The sequence below is a fragment of the Typopeltis vanoorti genome, chromosome 19, assembly GCF_054136105.1.
Source record: "Typopeltis vanoorti isolate ZY-2024b chromosome 19, IOZ_Tvanoo_1.0, whole genome shotgun sequence".
NCBI classification, from domain to species: Eukaryota; Metazoa; Arthropoda; class Arachnida; order Uropygi; family Thelyphonidae; genus Typopeltis; species Typopeltis vanoorti.
The window spans coordinates 36,845,354-36,868,900 of NC_143567.1; the positions used below are offsets into that span (position 1 = coordinate 36,845,354).

The following is a 23,547-nucleotide window of genomic DNA, read 5'->3' on the forward strand; positions in this document are numbered from 1 at the left end:
AAGTGCAGATCTAAATCAACCAAAAATTAGCTCCAAAATTCCAGAACTGCAGGAGTCACTTTCCCAATCAAATATGGAAGGAACAACATCAGTTGAAGTTACCAATAATGAACCTAGTATAGGAATACCTCGATTATTGCGGTTATTGTTGCCACGAAAAATACCTCAATAACTGAATCCGCGATAATCGGGATAAATAACGTGTGTAAAATGGGTGATCAATGCCAAGGATTTTTCAAATCTATTAATTAAATTTTATATATCAAGTAAAAAAGAAATGTGTTAAACGTGTTAAGTAAAAAATGAAGGTTCATTAAGAAAAACAAGATTATTCTTTAATCTTTATATATACATATACATATATATATATATATATATATATATACATATATATATATATATATATATATATATATATAAGAAGTACATACAGTACATACAATTATTCTTTCTTGGATAAAAATTGGTGTAGAGTTGTCTGGTGGCATTTTTTCTTCATATAAAACTTGGTAGCAACGGATAGAATTTTCAATTTCCTGATGAACTTTCAGTGATCGCTCGAGATTAAGATCGCCGTTCAAGATTTTTTTCTTTAAAATTTTCAGCAATTCTAAACATTTCGTCCATTTCTTTGAGGGTAAATTCCTTCGGTGCCAAGTCAATTTGTTCGTCATTATCATCGATTTGAGCATCGTAAGCACGTTCTCTCTCTCTCGAGGTTAATTAGGTCTTCATCATCCAGCTCCTTATCATGTGACTGAAGCAGGTCCTGAACATCACCTTTTTCAATTTCTTTTAGTCCTAGATCAAAGCCAAGCTCAGTTATGTCATTGATAACACGAGTTACTTCATTTTCAAATCCTTTAAAATCAAGCACAATGAGGAATGATCTTTTGCCAAGCCGCTCTCAGGTTGCTAGATGTTACTTCACTCCATGCTTTCTTGACGTTCTCAATGCAATTTTTGATATTGAATGCCTTCCAGAATTCTGTGAAAGTCATAGCTTAATCTCCTGTAGTCTTTTCTATTGCTTGTGAAAAAGTTCTTCGTAGGTAACATGCCTTAAAGGATGTGATTACACCTTGATCCATTGGCTGGATGATGGAAGTGGTATTAGGTGGTAAATAAATAACTTTTACATTTTCGCACAAATCATTCTGTTGGATGACTAGGTGTATTATCTAATATCAACAAGATTTTAAAATCAAGATTTAATGACTTGCAGTACCTTTCAGCTTCAGGACAAAAACAGTTTTTAAACCAATCCTCAAAAATAGTTTTCATCTTCCAAGCTTTCTGTTGAATATCCAATTAACAGGGAGAAAATTTTTATCTAAACTTCTAAGCAGGCAAGGATTTTGTGAACGATAAATAAAGAGAGGCTTCATCTTGTAATCTCCAGAAGCATTGCCATGTAGTAAAAGTGTTACATGCTCCTTCGAAACCTTGTAGCCAGGTGTGATTTTTCATTTTTTGCTAAAATGTTTTAGTGGGCATTTTTTCCCATAATAAGCCTGTTTCGTCAGCATTAAATATCTGATCATCGGTATAATTTCCTTCTTCAATGATCTGTTGCAATTCACCAGGAAAACTAGCTGCTGCTTTTTCATCGGTGCTAGCAATTTCACCTTGCACATGAATACTATGAATGCTCGATCGCTTTTTTAACCAATCAAACCACCCTGAACTTGCAGAGAAAGTTTCTTCTACTACTGACGCCGAATCATTTTCGCTTTCTAATTGTTTTCTTTTTAAAGTTTTAAACAAATTCAATGCTTTTGTTTTTATAGTCATTTGACTAAGAGGAATTCTCTTTTGGTTACAATCTTCTATCCACACTGACAATAGCATTTCCATTTCAATCATAAGATAGCTTCTGTTTTTCATAGTTTGGGACATAGATGAGGTCGATGTACTTTGTCCTAGTTGCTTATAGTTTGCAGCGTGGTCTAAAATATGGCAAACAGTTGATTCATTTAGACCGTACTCTCTTGCAATTTTGGCTTTGGTTATGCCTGCTTCATACTTATTTATCATATGCAATTTATCTTCTAAGCTGATCACTCTACGTTTCTTCTTGATAGCTGTAGACTTGAAATCATCCTTGTTTCTTTTAGCATTCATTGTAGGGGTAAATAAGAAGAGAAATAAATATCCACATGTACTTCAGCCAAGGCAGATAATTACTGGTAAGTGGTGAGAAGGCACCGTCAGATAAAAACGAAGCGCTACAAGAGAGTGATACCTGGAGGGGGCAACTCGAACTGGTTGCATATGTAGTGGGCTACATCTCGCGGCCGCGATAATTCAAATTTGGAGCGCAATAATTGGAATTTTGGTATCAAATTATAAACCGTGATAATCGAGGTATTTCTGTATAACAACTAAACAGATACAAGACAAAATGCAAACACATGACATTGTTCTACAAGGAGAAACCAGAGAAGAAACAACAAAGCAAGTAAGATAACTGAAAGAACTTAATATGCAGACAAGATCATCAAAAAGGAAAGATGAATTTTAAAAAAATCGAGGATAAACAAAAAAAATTAAAAGATGTGTTTAAAAAAAAAAAGGAACTACATTTAAAAGAAAAAAGAAGTAATAAAAAATGTAAAGATGGAGAAAGTTGTGGATTATCAAATGAAGACTCTTAAGGCTCAGAAGAGTTTAGTGACTATGAAGAACCATCTCATGCTAATTGAAGCAAAGCAAGAGATACAATTAAAGAAAAAAATAAAGTTCACTGGTTCAAAGTTTTCTCAGTATGATTATCATCTACACGAAAAGAAATAACTAGCTTCCAAATCAAGAACAATAGGCATGAATTGAAATAATGGAAAGCAACTGTAAAAATTTGGAAAACAGTTTACAAGAAGCAGGTTACACAATTGCTCCTTCACAGATTGAAGACCTGATCAGGTTCATTCCAAAATTTAGAAGTTAAAGACTTACCAGTGACACTTCATTAATCACAGCATCTCCTTTCTGCATTGCCTCATTAAATGTATGAGGATTACACAGGCAAATTAAACAAGAAACTATATGGAAACTTATGCTATGCAATAATATCAGGTTTTTGTTTCTCCAAGAAACATACATCTGAAGATATAAAACCTTAAACAGTTAGATATCTACTTCTTTCTTATTGGAACTTTGAAATAATTAACAGGGCTGGAGTAGGAGTTCTTATTCTTGTCCCCCCCCCATCCTTTTGGGTCATTCTATAATATCCAAAGGGATGTAGCAGGGAGAATATTGACAATAGACTGGAAATACTGTGGATGTGTAATAAGGTTTATAAATGTTTATGCTCCATCCAATGGAACAGTCAGATGAAAATTCTTTCAGGAATTGGAGCCGTATTTATATGGTGTCCACTACATCATAGCAAGTGGAGACTGGAACTGTATTGAAAACCCCACATTAGACAAAATAGGACACCCCCAGGAGTGGAAAAGTGGGATATGCACAGTTAAAAGCATGTCTTGACAATGCTCAACACATGGAGGATTTGCAATCCTAATCTCCAGGCTTATATGTACATGAATCAAGGTATTGGTACCCGTCTTGATAGAATTTATATATCTTACATGTATATGAATAAAGGTATTGGTACCCGTCTTGATCGAATTTATATCTCTTCTTCCTTTATGAATAGGATAATTCATATAAAACATCTTGACATCAACATGTCAGATCATAATCCATTTTAAAGATACTCCACTTCTACTTAATTTTGTTTTTGAAAGGAGTTTTGCTGAATTTGGAAATCACGAGTGGTGGACATGTCTTCATCATCAACACAGATCTGAGTGATTGTTCTTTCCTCACGGAAATTAGTGAACTGTCTATTGAAGAATGCAGCTGAATGGCAATCTGCCAAGTGCTGCTGTATTCTTATCTTAAAATTTCTTTCTTCTACTTGTTTCTGCTTTTCCACTAATATCTCTATGTTAATGTTTCTAACGATGTTGCTAAATTCTATACCTTTGTGTTGGTTTGCTACGAACTAGCTTCTCTCTTTATATAGATCTTTCAACTTTTTTTTCTTTTGAGGAAAGCCTGTTCCTTTCCCCATTCAGTCATATTTTGTTTTACTGCTTGTTTGAATTTTAACCACATATCCAAGTTTCAGGTAACATTATTCCAATTTCCAGATCCAAGAGGATCTGGAATTTGGTTGAAAAGATCAATGAAAAATTTGGTGGAAGTCTCATGTTCCAGAACTGATCTTTACTTGTTCCATGTCATTAGTGGAAGGCCTGGGATTTTATTCTGTAGCAAGCTATACCATCCTCATTCCAAAACCTAACAGAGATTACATCGTAATCAGCAGTTGGAGAACTATTTCTCTATCTAATACTGATTACAAGATATTTTTATGCAATATCAATAACAGGCTCTAAGTGGGAATGAGATACAAAATTAAAGCACACAGGTGTATGGAGTTCTAGGCTAAGCAGTAGAATTTAATCTGTTTCTGCTATGTGATCTGCTCCACTCATTAATAATACAAAAAAGCAGTCGATGGCAGGCTATTAGTAGACTTTACTTAAGCATTTGATAATGTCTGGCATCCCTTCCTGTTCCACATCCTCCAGCAAATTAGTGTGAGCAAAAAGCAGCTATCCATTATCAAAGCAGCCTATGCCAATTCAACTACCTGCCTCCTAGTTAATGGGTTTCTGTCAGACCTGGTCAAAATTCAGAAAGAAGTCAGGCAAGGTTGCCCTCTTAGTCCATTGCTCTTTGCACTGGTTCTTGAACTTTCTTACAGGAAGTCAACAATACACGTGCTTGGAGAGGAATAACATTTCCTTCAACCATGAAGGAAAATAAGGTATTGCATATGCCAATGATGTAGTGTGCATTTTGAAGGATAATGATTCCATACACATCTTTTTTTTTTTTTTTTTTTTTTGGTATTTCGGAAAAATTCAGCAAGATCAGTGGATTAACTACTAATGTAGACAAGACAAAATTGAAAGTTTTTGGAAAGCAGGATCTTCCTTTTGGACTAACCCCTAAGAGAGAGAACCCCTCATTATACTTGGAATTCCCTTCTCCACTTATCCAATACAATATTATCACTTCAAGAACTTATATACAAGAACATTGAAACGTTAGCCGACTAAGGCTACAGACATCATAGAAGCTGAGAAAAAGCAATTATATAGTAAGCCTGTGCAATTTTTTTTGTCCAGTTGATGCCTAGAAGTTAAAAAGGGTCTTCAACTTCAACACTATTTGGGCTTCCAGTCTTAATATTCTGCTATTTAAGCAATACAGTTTCAAAAATCCATAAAATAATACAGACCAATCACACATGTGCACACCTTCTCCTGTACTATCTGGGTTTTCATCTTCCCATTTATTATTACCACCCCAAGACCTCATGGAGTCAAAGACTCATCTGGGAGGTTCTTTTATCCCACACACAGCTCATCATACCGTGTTTTAAACACATTCAAACTCTTTGCAGACACCACATTCTCAAGCAAGGCATTTCAATCATTCACAACTCTGCACAAAAAAAATCTGCCTCTCACTCCTCTACTCACACCCTCTTTATACAGTTTCCAGGGATGACCTCTGGTTCTCCCCTGATCTCCCACTATTCTCTGTAAAACTTCTCCAGCATTGATCCTATAACAACCCCTTACCAACTTGTAGCTCTATCATATCTCCCTCTTCCTCCTGTCCACCAGACTCTGCAAATTACATCTTCTCAATCTTTCCTCATACTCGACATTCCAGAGGTCAGAAAACTTAGCCAGTCTCCTTTGGACCCTTTCCAACATCTCTTCATCCTTCTGAAAACCTGGTGACCAAATTTGGGCACAATAGTCCATGTGTGGCCTAATCAAAGCCTTATACAACGGAACAAGAATCTCCCTACTTCAACACGTCAGTGTCCTCCGCATCATTCCCAGAAGCCTTTGTGTTGTCTTCGCAATTTTGGCAATATGTCCCCTAAATTTTAGATCCTTATCCACTATCACCCCTGGATCTCTTATTTCCTCTACCTCCAACAATATATTCTCACCAAATAAATTCTGCATCCCATCTTTGTTTTCCAAATTTTAAAACCTTACATTTTGCAACACTGAACTCGCATCCTCATTTCCGTGCCCAAACAATCAATCTATTCAAGTCTTTATTTGGAGTAAATGATTCTAAAGGTCCAAAAGCTGAGATGGTCCTTGAATACTACAACCACTCTGTGCTTAACTCTAAGACTGCTATAATACACTGGCGTTGACATTTAAAAAAAAGTAAAATTTTGTATAAAGAAATCTTTAATCATGTCACTGCGAAATTCCACAATTGGGTACTGACAATAACACTGTTTCATAGCTTACTGAAGTTCCAAGGATACCATAACAGGAGGGATCTTGCTTGGAAAATTGCATATGGTCATCCCCAGTCAATACCATCAAAATGGAGGTACTTTAACATCAGAGATCCAATATGTGACATCTGTTACTGATTGGAAACAGTAGAACACATGCATTCTACAGTTGTCCTCTTGTGCAGCGTATTTGGAACAGGTTATGTAAATGTGTTAGGCATTCCATTACTTACAACAGAACAGGTTATTTTTTTTTGTAGTACCCACCACCTGTCAAAATTCTCTTCCTGTGAGCAATAGGAAGAGAATTTTGATTTTTGTAATTAATGAATTAAAATACCATTTATGGAAGGTTAGGAAGAAACATGGATTTGAAAACCAGCAACATGACAATAGTCATTATACAGCATTAAACTCATATCCCCCATATCCCCAAACACTCAATCTCCAAGAAAACTAGATATGCACCCAATAGTTACTATACAGCATAATCAAGGACTTATACAAGGGAATCATAACCATCATAATCCTTTATAATGTTCTCAAAGTTTTGTCACTGTTAAATTCTATATCTGTCCATCATAATTCCCAGGATCGTAACTAATCTCTTCTACCTCCTTCAAAATTTCCCCATTAACTGTATACTCCGCATCTCATCCTTGCCTACCGTATTTCAAGACATTACACTTTGCAACATTAAACTGTCATCTCCACACAGTCTTAATGTAAGCCCAAAAAATCTCTCCTTCATAGTTTTTCCCAAATTTGCATCATCTGCAAATCTCCGATTAAGCCTGTCCCAATATCATTAACATACAAAGTTCCAAATAATGGTTCCAAAATAGATTCCTGTGGCACACATCAGTCTTTTAGGACACCACTCCCCAACCTGCTAACACCTGACAGGCAATCATATATCCAATGCAGTAGTCTTATGCAGTCCCATCCATTCCAATTTAGTTACCAGGTTATTACATGGTAATCGATCAAAGTCCTCTGAGAAAATCCAAGTTTACAACCTCTTCAAATGCATCTTATCCAGTGAATTTGACATACTGTTGTAATGCATAAGCACATTACTAAAACACGGTTTCACTTGTGCTGACCATCATAGAGAATACCACTATTATCAACCCAATTCTGAATGCATGACTTGCAACCAACCTCTTAACCATAACCCTAGACACACAGACCAGACTATAAGTTTTAGTCTCAGTTGTATCCCCCCTCCACAATTTTATAGGGCAAAACAATTTCATTCTCTTACCACTACTTTGGGACATGACAATTAAAAAACTCATGTTAAACATTAAAATAAAAACCACCCAGACCAGTTTAGACTAGTCTGGGTAATGACCCTTCCCATAATGCGTAGTATCATACATGCTATGATGCTATGGGAGCAAGTGACGTGAAGTCATCAGCTTCTATATACAAGTTGCATGAGTCCTGAAAATACTTCAGGTACAAACTTTGTTTGCTTATACTTGGATAAAGGATTAAACCAAGTATATAATTTCTTGGTATCTTTAATTTTCCTAGTATAACCAAGTGGAAAAACTTCCAATAGCTATCTCTAATCCAGAGTATTTTAATAATAAGGTGTGATACCTTGTGGCTACTCGTATATGGAAATATGAGTTCGACATTACTTCAACCTTGTATCACCTCTGGGTCTGGTTTCCACTGATGAGACCTCAATAAAGGTCGAAGCCAGTTTGGGGTGACCCTTCTCATAATGCACAGCATCATATATGTCTATAAGGATATGGTGCATTATGGGATACTAAAGCAAGTGATGTGAAGTCATAAGCTTCTTTGTACGAGTTGCCCAGTCCTGAAAATAGTTCAGGCGCAAACTTTGTTTACTTACACTTGGATAAAGGATTAAACCAAGAATATAATATCTTGGCATCTTTAATTTATAATATAACCAAGCGGAAAAACTTCCAACATCATGTTAAGCATGTATGCCAATCCATTTCTGTTAACTACTTCGAGCATTCCTTTAAGACACATAGTGATACTGTCAAGTCTTATTGCCTTCATACATAATTCTTACTATCATCATCAATTAGTACACTGCTGGATGACTGCCACTTCATGCTTCTTCCATTTTGGCCAATCTTGTGCTTTTCTCCGCCATAAACATCCATAGTCATGCTCCAGGATTGAAGGGTTGGGAGAAGGGTTATAGGTCTATAATTTCTTATTTAAGTTTTACCACCTTTCTTATATAGAAGGATGGTTTTTCCAGTATTCCAACTTTTACGGGTTCTTCCTGTTCTTAAACTCAATATATTCTGCTAGTTTTATATGCAAGAGATTCCCTCCATATTTAAACATTTCTATTAGTATTCTTTAAAAATTTATAGTTGTTTATACTGATTTTTCCTAGATATATGTATGAACTCACGATTTCAATCTGTCTCTAATTTATTTTGATTTGTTTTTGTTCTGGAGAATTTTCACTATACATTATTTTTTATTTATCCATATTTATATGTAGCCCATCTCCAAACTTCATTTAATTCAATAATCATGTGTTCTAGTTCTTTTGGCGATGGGTGATGTTACTATCAGCATGATATCATCAGTGAATCATAGATTGCTTAAGTATTCTCTATCAATATTCACATCTTCTCTTTTCCCAATTAAGTTTTCTCATAGCATATTCAATGGCTGTAGCAAATAATTTTGGCGAGATAGTCTCCTGTCTGACTCATCTTTTTATTTCTATTTCTTTTTCATTTAAATTTATTACTGCTGAACCTCTCATATATATATATATATATATATATATATATATATATATATATATATATATATATATATTAATTCATATATATGCTAATAAAAATATTCTCTATTCCTATATGTTTTAAAGCTTCAAGCATTTTATATAGGTCTATTGAATCTAGGGCTTTTTCATAATCTATAAAAGCCAAAAAAATTGGTATGTTATATTCTTTTGTTTTTTCCATTAATTAAGGCGTGTAAATTATCTAAAGTTGAGAAAGATGTTCTGAAACCTGCCTGATCTTTTGGCCGATTGAAATTTAATCTACTGTTAATTCTGCCATCTATAATTTTTTTAAAAAAAGCTTATGAAGGACTGGGAGAAGGGTTATTGGTCTATAATTTCTTATGTAAATTTTAACATCTTTCTTATATAGAAGGCTGGTTTTTCTAGTATTCCAACTTTTAAGGGTTCTTCTTAAACTCAATATATACAATTCTGCTAGTTTTATATGTAAGAGATTCCTTCCATGTTTAAACATTTCTATAATTATTCTTTAAAAATCTCACATAACTGTTTTACTTATGTTAGTTTTTTTTTTTTTTTTAGTTTTATATATACTGTATAAAAATGTATTCATTAATAAAAAAATGTTTTTGCTATATGATAAAGTAATCTTTAAAAACATGTATGCTTGCATTTACTAATGCAACTGCATATATATATTAGCAATATCAGAGACATCACATAGTAAAGCAGCAGCATAATAAAGGAGACTTAAATGTAGTTACAAATAGTAAACCCTTACCATATGTTGTAATTCTTAAGGAACAACACAGAAATGCAGCTTGTATATTTTGTATATAGCACTTGTATATCACACAGTTACATTGCAACATGCGAGCACTGTAATAAAAGCCACCATTTCATCACGTGAGTTTCACTTTGAATCTTGATAACAGGCATACACATTAGTTTTTTATTTTTAGAACAGTTGTTGCTGGGTAACAAAAACACTAGCCAGCAAAGAGCAGGGAAGGAAAACCAGAAAGGTAAAATAAACTAACAAGTTCTCTAATCTCAAAAGAGATTTTATATGCTTCTTTAACTACTCTCCAAGGAGTAACTGTAAAGTTAATAATTGAAGGACAGTAAAATATATCAAGCCTTGGTAGATATTGAGAATATTTTGTGTTTAATGAAGAACGAGTGATATATGTTCCAAGAAGCAAGATGGAATCTGTAGTAAAGTTCCTTAGATTGGAAATGTATTTGAAACTGTTCATTTAGCATCTTCCTATTGTTTTTGAGTGATTATTCTTCATTCCTACTTTAGAAAAATGAAAGAAAGAGATGTGTTTAAAAAAACGTGCTTACTGAAAGAGGACATATGCAAGTATATTAGTTAAGCTAGGCTACTTAACTTAGAGTGTATTTAAGGGATATGGGATAAGGCAGAGTGAATGAATGAGTAAAAACAATAACATGAATGCTGCAAAAGAAGTTCTCATATGGCCAAGTGAAACTACTAAACTTTCAGCAGAATGCTGTGTTTAACTGTTTTTGTAAAGTATTTTGATGTTCTCTCTCAGAATTGTATTTTGCTGAATCAGAGAGTGAAAGAATTTTCTTTGAATACATAGAGAGTAATTATAAAAGGGCAACTTCATTATTTGTAAGTATGGTAATAGTGTTTTATTTCCCGGGTTACAGACAAGATAAGCTCCAGAGAACATCTTTAGGTTGGATTTGTATGTAACTCGGATCCCTGTTCAACAGTGCATATATGGTGGTAATAATAATAATAACAACAATACTATAATGGTTCATATGTGGCAATAATAATACAGTGTAATACTGTAATAATAATACCCCTGTTTTGTAATGATAAGTTACAGAAATTATTGTGATCTATCTTTTGATTGAAACAAAGAGAACATAAACAGAAGGTAAGCTAACATTAATCGGAAGATGATGATGATGGTGAGGAAGAGGATGGAGTGGGTGCTGGAGAATTAGGATTTGAATCAGGATCAGATTCTGATGCTAGAGAGTATCTACCAGGTGCTGGAGAATCAGGATTTGATTCTGTTGCTGGAGGAGGGGGGAGAGGGGAGCTTACCACTGAAGTCAGTTTCTTGAAAAAGGTATCTAGGGTTGTTTGTAAAGCCTTTTTCTTTTTTTCATCAGAAAGGCCATGTAGCAGCTGATCTTCTCACTAACTGCATGGTAAACTTTTGTAAACTGTTCAATGTTAAGATCTTGCTCCTCAAGCTTAGCAAATCCTGCTTCAACGAGACAAAAGGATTCAGCTAATTTTTTTTTGTTGTAAACTTTCTTGGCTCTGGATCTTCTGATTAGTGTTCTTGTGTTTCTATCAGCTGCTTCTCTGTCTCCATAAGGTCTTTGTTGGTTAATTCTTGTGAATGAGACTTTAGTAAGTTGATGAAACACTGTGATGTCCAATTGCAGTGCATTTCGGTACACAATAAATAACGAAAATTATACTAATTTTCACACAGGTGAAAATTAGTATAATTTTCACATGTGTGTCACAGGCATCTTCAGTACATTAAGCTCAAAATTAAACACTAACTGACAATTCCAAAAAGCGCCACCTAAGTAGCTGGTGTAAGATAACTAAAAAGGTCAATAACTTTCCTAAAAAAAAAAAAATTAATACAATAAAAAGTTAGGAAAGATTAGCTGATTTTTAAAGTACTATCTCCCATAAAGGGGATAGACGTAAGCCGTCGGATCTGTTTAAGTTAGGAGAATGAGGTAGAGTTTCACATGTTTCTTTATAAAGGCGTTCCATGAGAAACTGACGTTTGTGAAGAACTCTTGTCTTTCTCCAATGAACTCTGTGTCTAGTGAAGATGGCATGTTCAGAAAGTCCAGACTTTTCAGGTTTAAAGTATTCAATATAAGATTAGTGTTCTTCTAGCCGAATAGAGGCAGATCTTCCCGTTTGTCCGAAATAAGATAATCCACAAGAGCACGGAATCTGGTAGACACCTGGATGATTAAGATGTGGAAGCTTGTCCTTAGGAGAAGTGAGAAAGGTGGAGATTTTTCTAAACGGTCGAAAGGCAACAAAAATATTCCGAAATTATCTTATTTCGGACAAACGGGAAGATCTGCCTCTATTCGGCTAGAAGAACACCAATCTTATATTGAATACTTTAAACCTGAAAAGTCTGGACTTTCTGAACATGCCATCTTCACTAGACACAGAGTTCATTGGAGAAAGACAAGAGTTCTTCACAAACGTCAGTTTCTCATGGAACGCCTTTATAAAGAAACATGTGAAACTCTACTTCATTCTCCTAACTTAAACAGCTCCGACGGCTTACGTCTATCCCCTTTATGGAAGATAGTACTTTACAAATCAGCTAATCTTTCCTAACTTTTTATTTTTTTTTTTATTATTATTATTATTATTATTATTATTATTATTTTTTTTTTTTTTTTTTTTTAATAGGAAAGTTATTGACCTTTTTTAGTTATCTTACACCAGCTACTTAGGTGGCACTTTTTGGGATTGTCAGTTAGTGTTTAATTTTGAGCTTAATGTACTGAAGATGCCTGTGACACAGGCGAAAATTATACTAATAAATAATCTTTCTACGTGAGTTTTTTCCGTTATTTATTGTGTACCGATATGTCTACTCACGGTTTACCTCTTTTAAAACTTATTGCAGTGCATTGCCTCTCTCCACCACAGCTTTTCCGGCTTTGGTGATGACCTCCTGTGAAGCCATGAAAATTATCACAGAATCACAGAATTGAAGGCACAGTTTGTTCCACACCCATTTCATTATTGATTACTTCCTCCCAAGAATCAGCAATGTTTTGGATGGCAGTCTTTATAATTGTTCCGATAGTCGAGCAACTGAAGCCTAATACTTTCCCAATGGATGGTGGCATCTGGCCTCTCCGAAGGCTTAATTATTTCTACTTTCATTTAAATTGTAATCACCTTTCTCTTTGCTGCAGGCTCATCTGGACTTGCAGTGGACTTTCGCTTTGGAGGCATGGTCATAAGGGTAATCGCAGACTCACAAAATCAAATAAAAAAAGTTAAGACGAAAGTGATGCTGTGCATAAGTTACCTTATAAACAATCAGACTAGCTGTAGCGTAATGATGCTGTGCCAACAACCCATTTATGCCATGTGGGTTTGTTTATAAAGAAACTAGTTCCCGAATTATTAATAATCCTTATGGGAAGCGTTGGGAGCCTGTTAGTAAGTATGGAATGCTGTAAGTATTAAAAAGTTGATATTTAGAATAGTATAAATCAATTGTATCGATCCTACATCTTGTTCTTCCTCTAGGTCTTTTTCCTGCCAACCTGCCAGAGAACACTCGTTTTGCTAATCTTTCCTCTCCCATTCTGTTTAAGTGACCATACCACCCGAGATTAGCTCCTAATAGTTCTTTCCTAATATCTTCATTTTTTCATATGATATTGCCATTGATGCCACTGTTCATGCACCTAATCTTTCTCAGGACTCTCATATCTGTGGTCTCTAGACTTTGGTCAAGTGTTTTATTTCTAACCAAGCTCTCAGATCCATAAGTTAAAATAGGTTTGAACACTGTCTTGTACACAGCTAATTTAGTGTTTTGACAAATTTCTCTCTTATTCCATATAAATTTATTCAGTTGACTTCCTACTACCGGCTTTGTTGATTCTGTTGTCTATTTCCATATTTGATTTACCACCTTCATTAAAAATCGTGTCCAAGTAGCTGAAATATTTTATTTGTTCTATAGGTTCTCCATTCACAATGCAGTTGATATTTTCAATGTTTCTGCCTATTGTCTTTGCCTTGTTATTGCACATTTTCATACCAAATTTATTACAACAGTTATTCAATTTAGTCAGGGAATCTTGCAGACTTGTACACGTTTTATTTAAAAGTATAACATCATCTGCATACAGTAAAGAGCTGAGATTAACATCACCAATTTTGATATCAGGTTGGTTTAATACTGCTTTCCTTCATAATGTGATCCATAGAGGTAATGTACATCCTTGTCTGTCTTCCTGTACTTCCTTCAATTTTAACTGCTGATTTACAACTCAAATAAAGACTAAGTATTGCTTGATATACCCCCATTGACACCATATAACTTTAGTGTTTTGAATAGCTTTTCTCTTGGCACCTTGTCATATGTCAGTGATTCTTAACTGGTGGGGGAGGGGTCCCCTAGTGGGATGGGAAAAATTTATAGAATGTTTCTAGTTTTTAAAATTTTGAAATCTCTTAAGATAATTATATTTTGCTCTTTATTTTACTTTGTTTCAAACTTGTATCATTTTGTATTAGTAATCTGAATTATGCAGTAGTTTCTTTTGTGGTGGTGCCACAAGTCGACTTTTCACTGCTGACAACACTACCTGTCATGACATCTGCCTACTGGATATGTGAACGTGTGATAGAAGGAATTATCTGAAGTTTTAAACAACACTAGTATGAATGCATAGAACTTAACATTGTTAAGTGCTACTTGAGTGCAAGTAGCATTTAACAAATTACTTTTTTGAGAATTTACAAATTAAATTTCAAATTACTTTTTGAAACTTTCAATGCTGTAATACTGGTTTGTTTATTTCATAAAATTTATCCCCTTATGATGTGAGCAAACAAAGAACATTATTTGATTTCCTAAATATATATACACTTGGTAGTTCAGAAATAACAAGTGAAAGTAGTGATAGTGATAATTCCATGGATGATGTAAACGAGTGTGAAACAAAACATAATAGCATTGAGTAACACAACTGAAGCAAGAATAGAAAAATCAGTAGTAAGTTCAACAACAGAAGACTCATTAAAATACATTTAAGTAAAGTTGATTTCTGTTTTCTGATTTTTTTTGTCATTATAATCAGTAAGTAAAACTAATATTTAAAAAAAAAAGTTTAGTTATTATTATTATTATGTTACTACAAACTATGGGGACTGCAAAAATATTTTAGGATACTTAGGGGGTTGCGATTACTAAAAGGTGAAGAACAACTGTCATATGAATTTTGCAGGTATACAAAACTTAAATACAGATCTTTCTTATTATTATTATTACTACGGGCTACTCCAGGGAGTCCTTAGACTCATCGAGGGAGGCCCTAAACATCATGTTCACACAACTGTTCAACATTCTCACAGTATCTATCATACCTTGCCTTGAACTCGCTCACTGTCATAGCACCCACAACAGACTCTGGCAGCTTATTCCACTCATTTACCACTCTAAAAGTAAAGAACCCAGCTCTAACACCCCTGCTAACCACGCTCTTGCCCAGCTTCCATGGGTGTCCCCTAGTTCTCCCACCACCAGTCCTGACCTCAAAAATATCCTCTGAATTAATCCTATAGAATCCTTTTAGCAATTTGAATGTCTCAATCATATCTCCCCTTTTCCGCCTATCAACTAGTTTCTGCAACCCACAAATCTTCAACCTGTTCTCATATGGTTCATTCCATAGACCTGCTATCATCTTAGTCCCCATTTTGCAGTCCCCATATGTTACTACAAACTATGGGGACTGCAAAAATATTTTAGGATACTTAGGGGGGTTGCGATTACTAAAAGGTGAAGAACAACTGTCATATGAATTTTGCAGGTATACAAAACTTAAATACAGATCTTTCTTATTATTATTACTACGGGCTACTCCAGGGAGTACTTAGACTCATCGAGGGAGGCCCTAAACATCATGTTCACACAACTGTTCAACATTCTCACAGTATCTATCATACCTTGCCTTGAACTCGCTCACTGTCATAGCACCCACAACAGACTCTGGCAGCTTATTCCACTCATTTACCACTCTAAAAGTAAAGACCCCAGCTCTAACACCTTTGCTAACCACGCTCTTGCCCAGCTTCCATGGGTGTCCCCTAGTTCTCCCACCACCAGTCCTGACCTCAAAAATATCCTCTAAATTAATCCTATAGAATCCTTTTAGCAATTTGAATGTCTCAATCATATCTCCCCTTTTCCGCTTATCAACTAGTTTCTGCAACCCACAAATCTTCAACCTGTTCTCATATGGTTCATTCCATAGACCTGCTATCATCTTAGTCACTCGCCTCTGGATCCTCTCCACCTCCTCCCCATCAAGAAGGAACCGAGGTGACCAAATCTGGGCACAGTAGTCGAGATGAGGTTTTATCAGGGCTCGGTACAGAGGTACAATAACTTGCTTGTCTCTGCTCGTCAAGGTATTTTTCAACAACCAAGCGAGTTGATGAGCTGATTTAGCTACTTTCGCAATGTGCCCCCTAAACTTCATCTCCCTATCCACCAACACTCCCAAGTCCCTGGCCTCATCAATCTCTTGGAGTACAGTTCCACCAATGTGGTATACTACTGTTAATCTTTTCACTCCAAAATACATAACCTTACATTTTGTCACATTAAATTGACATCCATTCTCCTTAGTCCAGAACTCCAATCGATCTAAGTCATCTTGCAAGACTTTGACATCTTCTGCATTCACTATTGCCCTACCCAACTTTGAATCATCAGCGAACAAATGAACTGTCCCACTTAGACCCTTCCCTATATCGTTAATGAACAGATTAAACAGCAGTGGTCCAAGAACAGAACCCTGCGGCACACCACTAGTCACAGGCCGTCTTTTGGACTCTACTCCTGAATAAACTACTCTTTGATATCTCTCCATCAACCACCCAGCTATCCATCTCACCATCCCTATATCCATTCCCATATGTTGTAGTTTACGGATTAGAATTCCATGTGGTATCCTGTCAAACGCCTTTGCCAGGTCCAGCAGTATCACTGTAAACCCATTTCCCTTATCCAGTTCAGCCGTCACCTTGTTATAAAACTTGAGCAAGTTACTGAGGCATGATCTACCCTTCACAAAGCCATGCTGTCCTCTGTACAGTATCTCATTTTCATCAATCCATTCCTGTATTTTTCCCTTAACTACTTTCTCCAAGACCTTGACAACAACTCCTGATATGCCGATCGGTCGGTAATTTGCAACCATAGTCTTGGATCCTCCTTTATGCAGTGAAACTATTTTCCCCTCTTTCCACGCCTTCGGGACTAAGCCAGACCCAAGACTCAGATTAAACAACATGGTCAAGGGCACTGATAATTCCTTAGCCGCTTCATGCAAGACCCGTGCCGGTATACCATCCAATCCCACAGATGTATTCACATTAAGGTTCTGTAATAGACTGTTCACCTCCACTTATATTCCCACAATTTCTCAATTATTTGTTGTAAAGTGAAAATCTGATTCTGACAGCCATTATTTGGCCTGAATCCAGCCTGTTCTTCACAAAGCTTCCCTTCTCAACTGCTATTCAAGTATGCTTGCATAAATCCTTTCTTTTAGGCTTGCAGGGTGATCCGAATGCATTTTTGGAAATTATGGAGACAACTACCGTGTTTGAATAAAAACTTTAGTTTAATATTACTAAAAAAATTTTTTTTTTACTAAAATTTTACAATTCGAAGTTTTGACCTTTATATCAAGGTCATCTTCTGGAGCGTATACAAATATACACACGAAACAAGCTACACTACAATCATACTGGTTCGTTAAAGACACTGATTAACCGCTACCACAATTGTTGGCCTGACCTCTGGTGAAAAAAAAAAAAAAAAATTATACATCAACGCTAGAGTCCTATTATTTGTGTTGTTTACTATATACATATATTAACATCATTCCAGCCAGTTGGAGTGGAATGGTTTCTAATACTAGCGGATTGGCTAGAGTCCTGACGTATGTTGAATCTTTCATATTAGGTTGGCTGAATGTGTGCCATCCAGATCCTTGGAATTTTCATACCATCTTTATTGTTGATATTTGGGTGGTTTATCAGGATTTCGCAGGATTCTTTAAATTTTCTTTCGTACCATGTTTTTGTGCGGTGTAAGGAGCAGGTGCTTTTCCAGTTGATTTGGTGTAAGGTGTTAAGTGCATGGTCTGAGAGGCCTGCTTCACCATAATGGTTATATTTAATGTGTCTAATGTGTTCTTTCTTGCGTATAGGGATTGTCCGTCCTGTTTCACCAATGTACGGTAAGTTACAGGTGCAGCAGATGCAATAGACTCCAGGATGTGCTAATGGGAGGAGAGGATCCTTAGAGGAGCTGAATATGGTTTTAAGTTTAGTGGGTGGTTTAAAGGTGGCATTGAGGTTATAATGTTGTAGGATTCTGTTGATTTTTTCTGATAACCCTTTAATGTATGGGATGGCTATGGTTTTACTGTAATCTAGATTCGTTTTTGTTGTGGTTTTATAGAGTATTTTATTGACAGTATTTTTGTTATAGCCATTGTTTATGAATGTGTCACTAATGATTTTTAGTTCTTATTTCAGGGCTTGCTGGTTAGAGCAAATCGTTGTAGCTCTGTTTTTAAGGGTGTTTATGACTCCATATTTTTGTGCTGGGTGGTGGTATGAATTCGCATGTATGTATTGGCCCGTGTGTGTCGGTTTTCGGTAGACCGTGAAGGATAGACTGCCTGAAGGAAGACGTGTAACTAGTGTGTCTAGGAACGGGAGCAAATTTTGGTTTTTGATTTCGATGGTAAATTGTATGCATTCAGTAATATTAAACTAAAGTTTTTATTCAAACATAGTAGTTGTCTCCATAATTTCCAAAAATGCATGCTTACATAAATCTTACCAGGAAAACTCAGTAGAGAAATACTTCCATAATTTTCACATTCAGTTTTATTTCCCTTTTTGTATATGGGTACTATGAGAGCTCTACTGAAATCATCGGGAATTCTTCCCTCTGTCCACTCCTTCTGAACTATGCAGTGCAGCCATTTTTATACTTCCATTCTTGAGCATTTCTGGTCAAATATCATCTACTCCAGCTGATTTTCCCTACTTCAAGTATGGATATGTATTACTAATTACATGCCAGTGAAGTGTTTTTTTTAAGTACTGTGCTGTTCACCGATTGTTTCGTTTATCAATTTTCTGAATTAATTACTCCATACATCAAGGATATCTTTTTCACCAGGTTTCATGTCACTTTATCATCTCCATTCCTTTTACAGCAGTCTTTCCTCCATTTCTGAGCTTTTTCAACAGCCTCCAGAATATTTGGCCACCTTCTTGATATTTATTTTCTATGTTCTTACCAAAGTCTTTCAATGATTTTGGTTTAGTAGTTTCACACAGTGTTTAGCTTTCTTACATTTGTCTCTGTATTCTCTAAGAGTACAAGCTGACTTATTTGCCAGAACTTTTGATATGCTTTCTTCTTTTCCTTCACTGCCTCTTCCTGTGTCCACCACGGAGTTCTGATTTTTTCTATCCTTGCAGACAACCTTAACACATGCCTCTCTTGCTGAGTCAATCAATGTTTTCTTCAGAGATTGCAAGTGAATCTCCAAGGTCTGGTTCCTGTTCTCAAACTCTTTCTTTTTTTCTTGAACAATGTTTGTGTATTTTAGTCTACTTCATATCTGAGAGCTGCTCAACTTTTATTCACTTTAAAACTTTCTTAAATGTTCTTCTTTTCAATATGAAATTAAATTTTCAAATCCTCTGAAGACTCTAATGTCCTGCACCAGGGAGAAAACATTACTATCAACAATAACAGTCAATGAGACTTTTCCTATTCCTTGCCTCTTCTCTCCATGTGAATTTGTGCATATTTTTATGGTGGAACACTGTTAGTAATAACCAGTCCATATCCTGAGCAGAAATCCAACAGGTATTTGCCATTATTATTAACTTGGCTCTTTTCTCCAAAATATTTCTGTATGCCTGACAATCATTTCCTACTATGCTATTTAGATCCCCAACAAAGACCAAGTTTTCCTTTTTCATTGTTAGTTGCTTTCTCTAAGGTCTCAAAAAATTCCTCCACTTCTATTCCTTCTTTAGGACCATAGGCACAAGTAAGTCTCATTGTCCAGTTCCCCATTATGATATTTGCCCACATCACTATTCTTAGTATTTAGTATTAAGTGTTGAATACTACTCTCTCTTTTTCTTGATTGTTAATACCTGAATATCACATTTTGTATTTATTGCTTATAAAGATTTCACCAGTTTTTGTCTTTTTTGTTTCAGTCACCCCTGTTATGTCGATCTGGTACTTATCCAATTCCTCAGCTAGTTCATTTCTTTGACACTGAGGTTTCTTATATTGATAGTACCAATCTTGAACTCTGGTGATATTGAGTTGGGATGTGTTTAATTATTTGTTCCAGTAGCTGACTTTTTGCTGTTCACCCCAGTTCCCTGGTGAGAACAACAGGAGCCTTGATCAATCAGGTGATGTCCCAGCTAGCATGAAATTCTGTCACATTGTACCCTCATTTTACATTGTGGTTTAAGCCAATAAGACAATTTGGTCAGCAAAATCCCAAATTGCCAGCCCATCCTCGTTGTTCATTCAGTATCCAGGTAGATACCTAATAGGGTACATCATGAGAAGGTGAAGATTGGACCTGATAAGTTCTGGTAAGTTCTCTGTATTCCTTTAAAGGCTGTATGAGGTCTCCTCTCAGTTATACAGCTTTGACCCTTAAGCACCCCATATACAAATTATATATAATGCATTATTATCTTACTCCATGACTGATTTTAATATATAAGTTGGATATAGGTAGGGAATAACATGATTAGAGAAATCAAGCTTCAAATATAACAAGGATACTAAAGTAACGGATGTGCAGTCAACAGCCTATTAAATTAAATTTCAACAATTAATAGCTATATTTACAAGGAGACTAGTCAAGAAGACACTTCATATGCAAACTTTATGCATAAGCTTGGGGCAGATGATTAATACAAGAACAATTTCTTACCAAGTATAATATACTTTATTACCTAACAAAAACTTTCTACAAAACAGAAGACACCATCAAAGAAATGCAATTTCTCCTAACCTTTTCAAAACCACTGAATCCTACACTCTGAAATATTAACCTGAAAGAAGGCATAAACAGTTAGAGATGAAGAAACATTCAACTTACAGCTCTGTGTTACTGTCCTAATCTTTCAAAACATATCAGAATTAGAAACCGTGTTACATGAGGTTGATCAAAGCCAGAAAATCAAATCTTCAATTCATCAAGACAAAACTGGATGGATAATGATCAGAAATACATTATCTTGCTTCAATTTGTCTACAGTATAGGCTCCTGCATTTTCTGAAGTGCCAATAGCATTTCAAAAGGATGCTTGTTCAAGATGATGACTATGATAATGTCAGATGTCCTGAGGCCAAAGGGAATACCAATCACTAATATACATACCTAGAATACTCATTAAGTGTGAAAATTATAAACCTGGGTGGACCTTAATAAAGGTTGAAACCAAGCTGAGTAATGACTCTTTCTATGATGTACAGCAATATATATATCCAAAAGGAAGGATGCTTTGCATTATGGTATATCAAGGCAATTGATGTGAAGTAAACAGCACCTATATACACATAGACATATGAAGATGATACATTTGCAAACTTTTTGTTTGTTTACTGGGTAAGGATTAAAACAAGAACATAATTTTTTGTAAAGTATAATATACTTTATAACCAAAGGAAAAAACATCCAGTAAATTTTTTTAAATATTTTTGGTATTATAATAAATAAAATTTCAGTTAACTTTCCATTAAAAAAATAAAGTAATACTGATACTAAATATGTTTCCAGATTTTCTTACCTCTTCAAATTTTGGAGGTGGATTTTTCCCCCTACATAAATTTGAAAGAGCCCATACTGCATTCCTAGTCATGGATATTCTTGTAGATTTGCTTAATAATCTGTTCAACAAATTGCAACATTTAGAAGTTAAATATTAAAGAATGAAAGAATACGCAAAGGTTCATGGCAAATGATTTAAATAGTTTTACACCATGAAGTATAATTGTAAAAACTTTGCTAAAACATTGCCATTCAGACATACACACACCATCTTACACACATCTGTTAAAAATTTTTACTTTTAAATTTCAAACTATCCACAACATAATGTGTATAATTGCTTTCAATCTTCAGAGAGAGAATAGGAATGCACCATACTAAACTATTGAGAGTGCTGTACAGTGCAGTCATGAAAGTATAGTAACATTTGTTCAATGACTGGGAAGGCCTGAGTTTGAATCCCATCTGGGATCTTTATACAGGCTTTACAACTGAAGGCAAGTTGAATCAGCTGTTTGCATATGGAGAGGGAAGGGCTTTTTCCTTGTGGAGACTCAGGTTTTTCATTTTGCAAAATAGGACAGAGAATACACACATGCCACACACTGCATAGCCTTATTTGTTTTGGCTGTAGTTCCAACAAATCAAACTACTATTTTTATGTCATTCCAACCAACAAAAGGTTACTGTAAACATGCAGTGCATTAGTGCTATGAATAGACAAAAGAATTTTCTTTTTTTAAATTTTATTTTATATACATATCAGGGATGAATATTCCTGGCATGCAGTGCTCATCCACAAAATATCAGTATTACTGATATTATATTTTTGCATTTATTTCTGTTAAAGACTTCCCTAATTGTTTCCTGGCTTTGCGTGATCCCTAAAATTAAACACAATATACTAATACTTCAATTGCCCTCTTCATGAGGGCAAGGAAGCATTGGTGCTTCATGAAGAGGGCACTTTTTGATGCGTAAACATTGAACTCATTTGTGTTAATTTGTGCCCAGGTGTGCTTTCAAAATACATACGCTTTGAGCCCTTTGAAAAGATGTAAAGAGGGTGCAGTGGGTCAAATTCTTAGCATTCTAGTAGTTTTAAATCATTGAGAAGGTGAGGCTGGCTGATCTCTGAGACGATAGCACCAAGAGGCTGTGATTGGTTGTTGTGTCAACCAATCCAATTGAATGTTGTCATTTGTCATCAGTTGCTGTTTTTGTTTTCCGAATTTCATCTGTTTTGCATACTTGAAGTGTGAACGGACGTGATAGGCAAGTTTTTATATATATTATAGACAAGTTTTTAATATATAATTTTCCATAAATTTATAACTTTTTTTTGCCCACATTTACAAGGAAAACAGTGTTGACAATCTACTGAACATCCCATTTTCTGCAAGAACTTTTGCGGATTGTATGACCATAGTCGAATCAGGTAAGCCTCGTCCTCCTCTACCAAATTTACTGAGAGCAAGCACAGAGATGCAAAAGTAGAGTAGAATGGTTAACTGAATGTGAAGTGAGGTCAAAACTCTTTTGTTGGCCTTGTTTATTATTCTCCAGAGAGAAAGGCATTTGAAATAAGCATGGATATTCTGACCTTAATCATTTAACAGCAGCAGTGCAAAAACATAAGTACTTCCAATCACATGTTCAATTATTTTTAAATCTCAAGATGTTTGGAAAACAAAGAATTGATACTCTCATTGATAAACAAAGAAAAATTGAATTTACCCGTCATAATGAACATGTAAAAGAAAAAAATAGAGACATT

The 23,547-nt window shown here is 35.2% G+C and overlaps 1 protein-coding gene across 1 annotated transcript in view; it reads right to left on the reverse strand.

Annotated features, from left to right (window-relative positions):
* The window catches only part of Kap-alpha1 (karyopherin alpha1), a 252,644-nt gene that overhangs the window by 102,131 nt on the left and 126,966 nt on the right, over positions 1 to 23,547 (reverse strand). Inside the window, exon 8 of the mRNA XM_090409589.1 lies at positions 21,790 to 21,889. Coding sequence (XP_090265715.1) covers positions 21,790 to 21,889 — 100 coding nt within the window. The remainder of the gene's footprint in view (positions 1 to 21,789; positions 21,890 to 23,547) is intronic.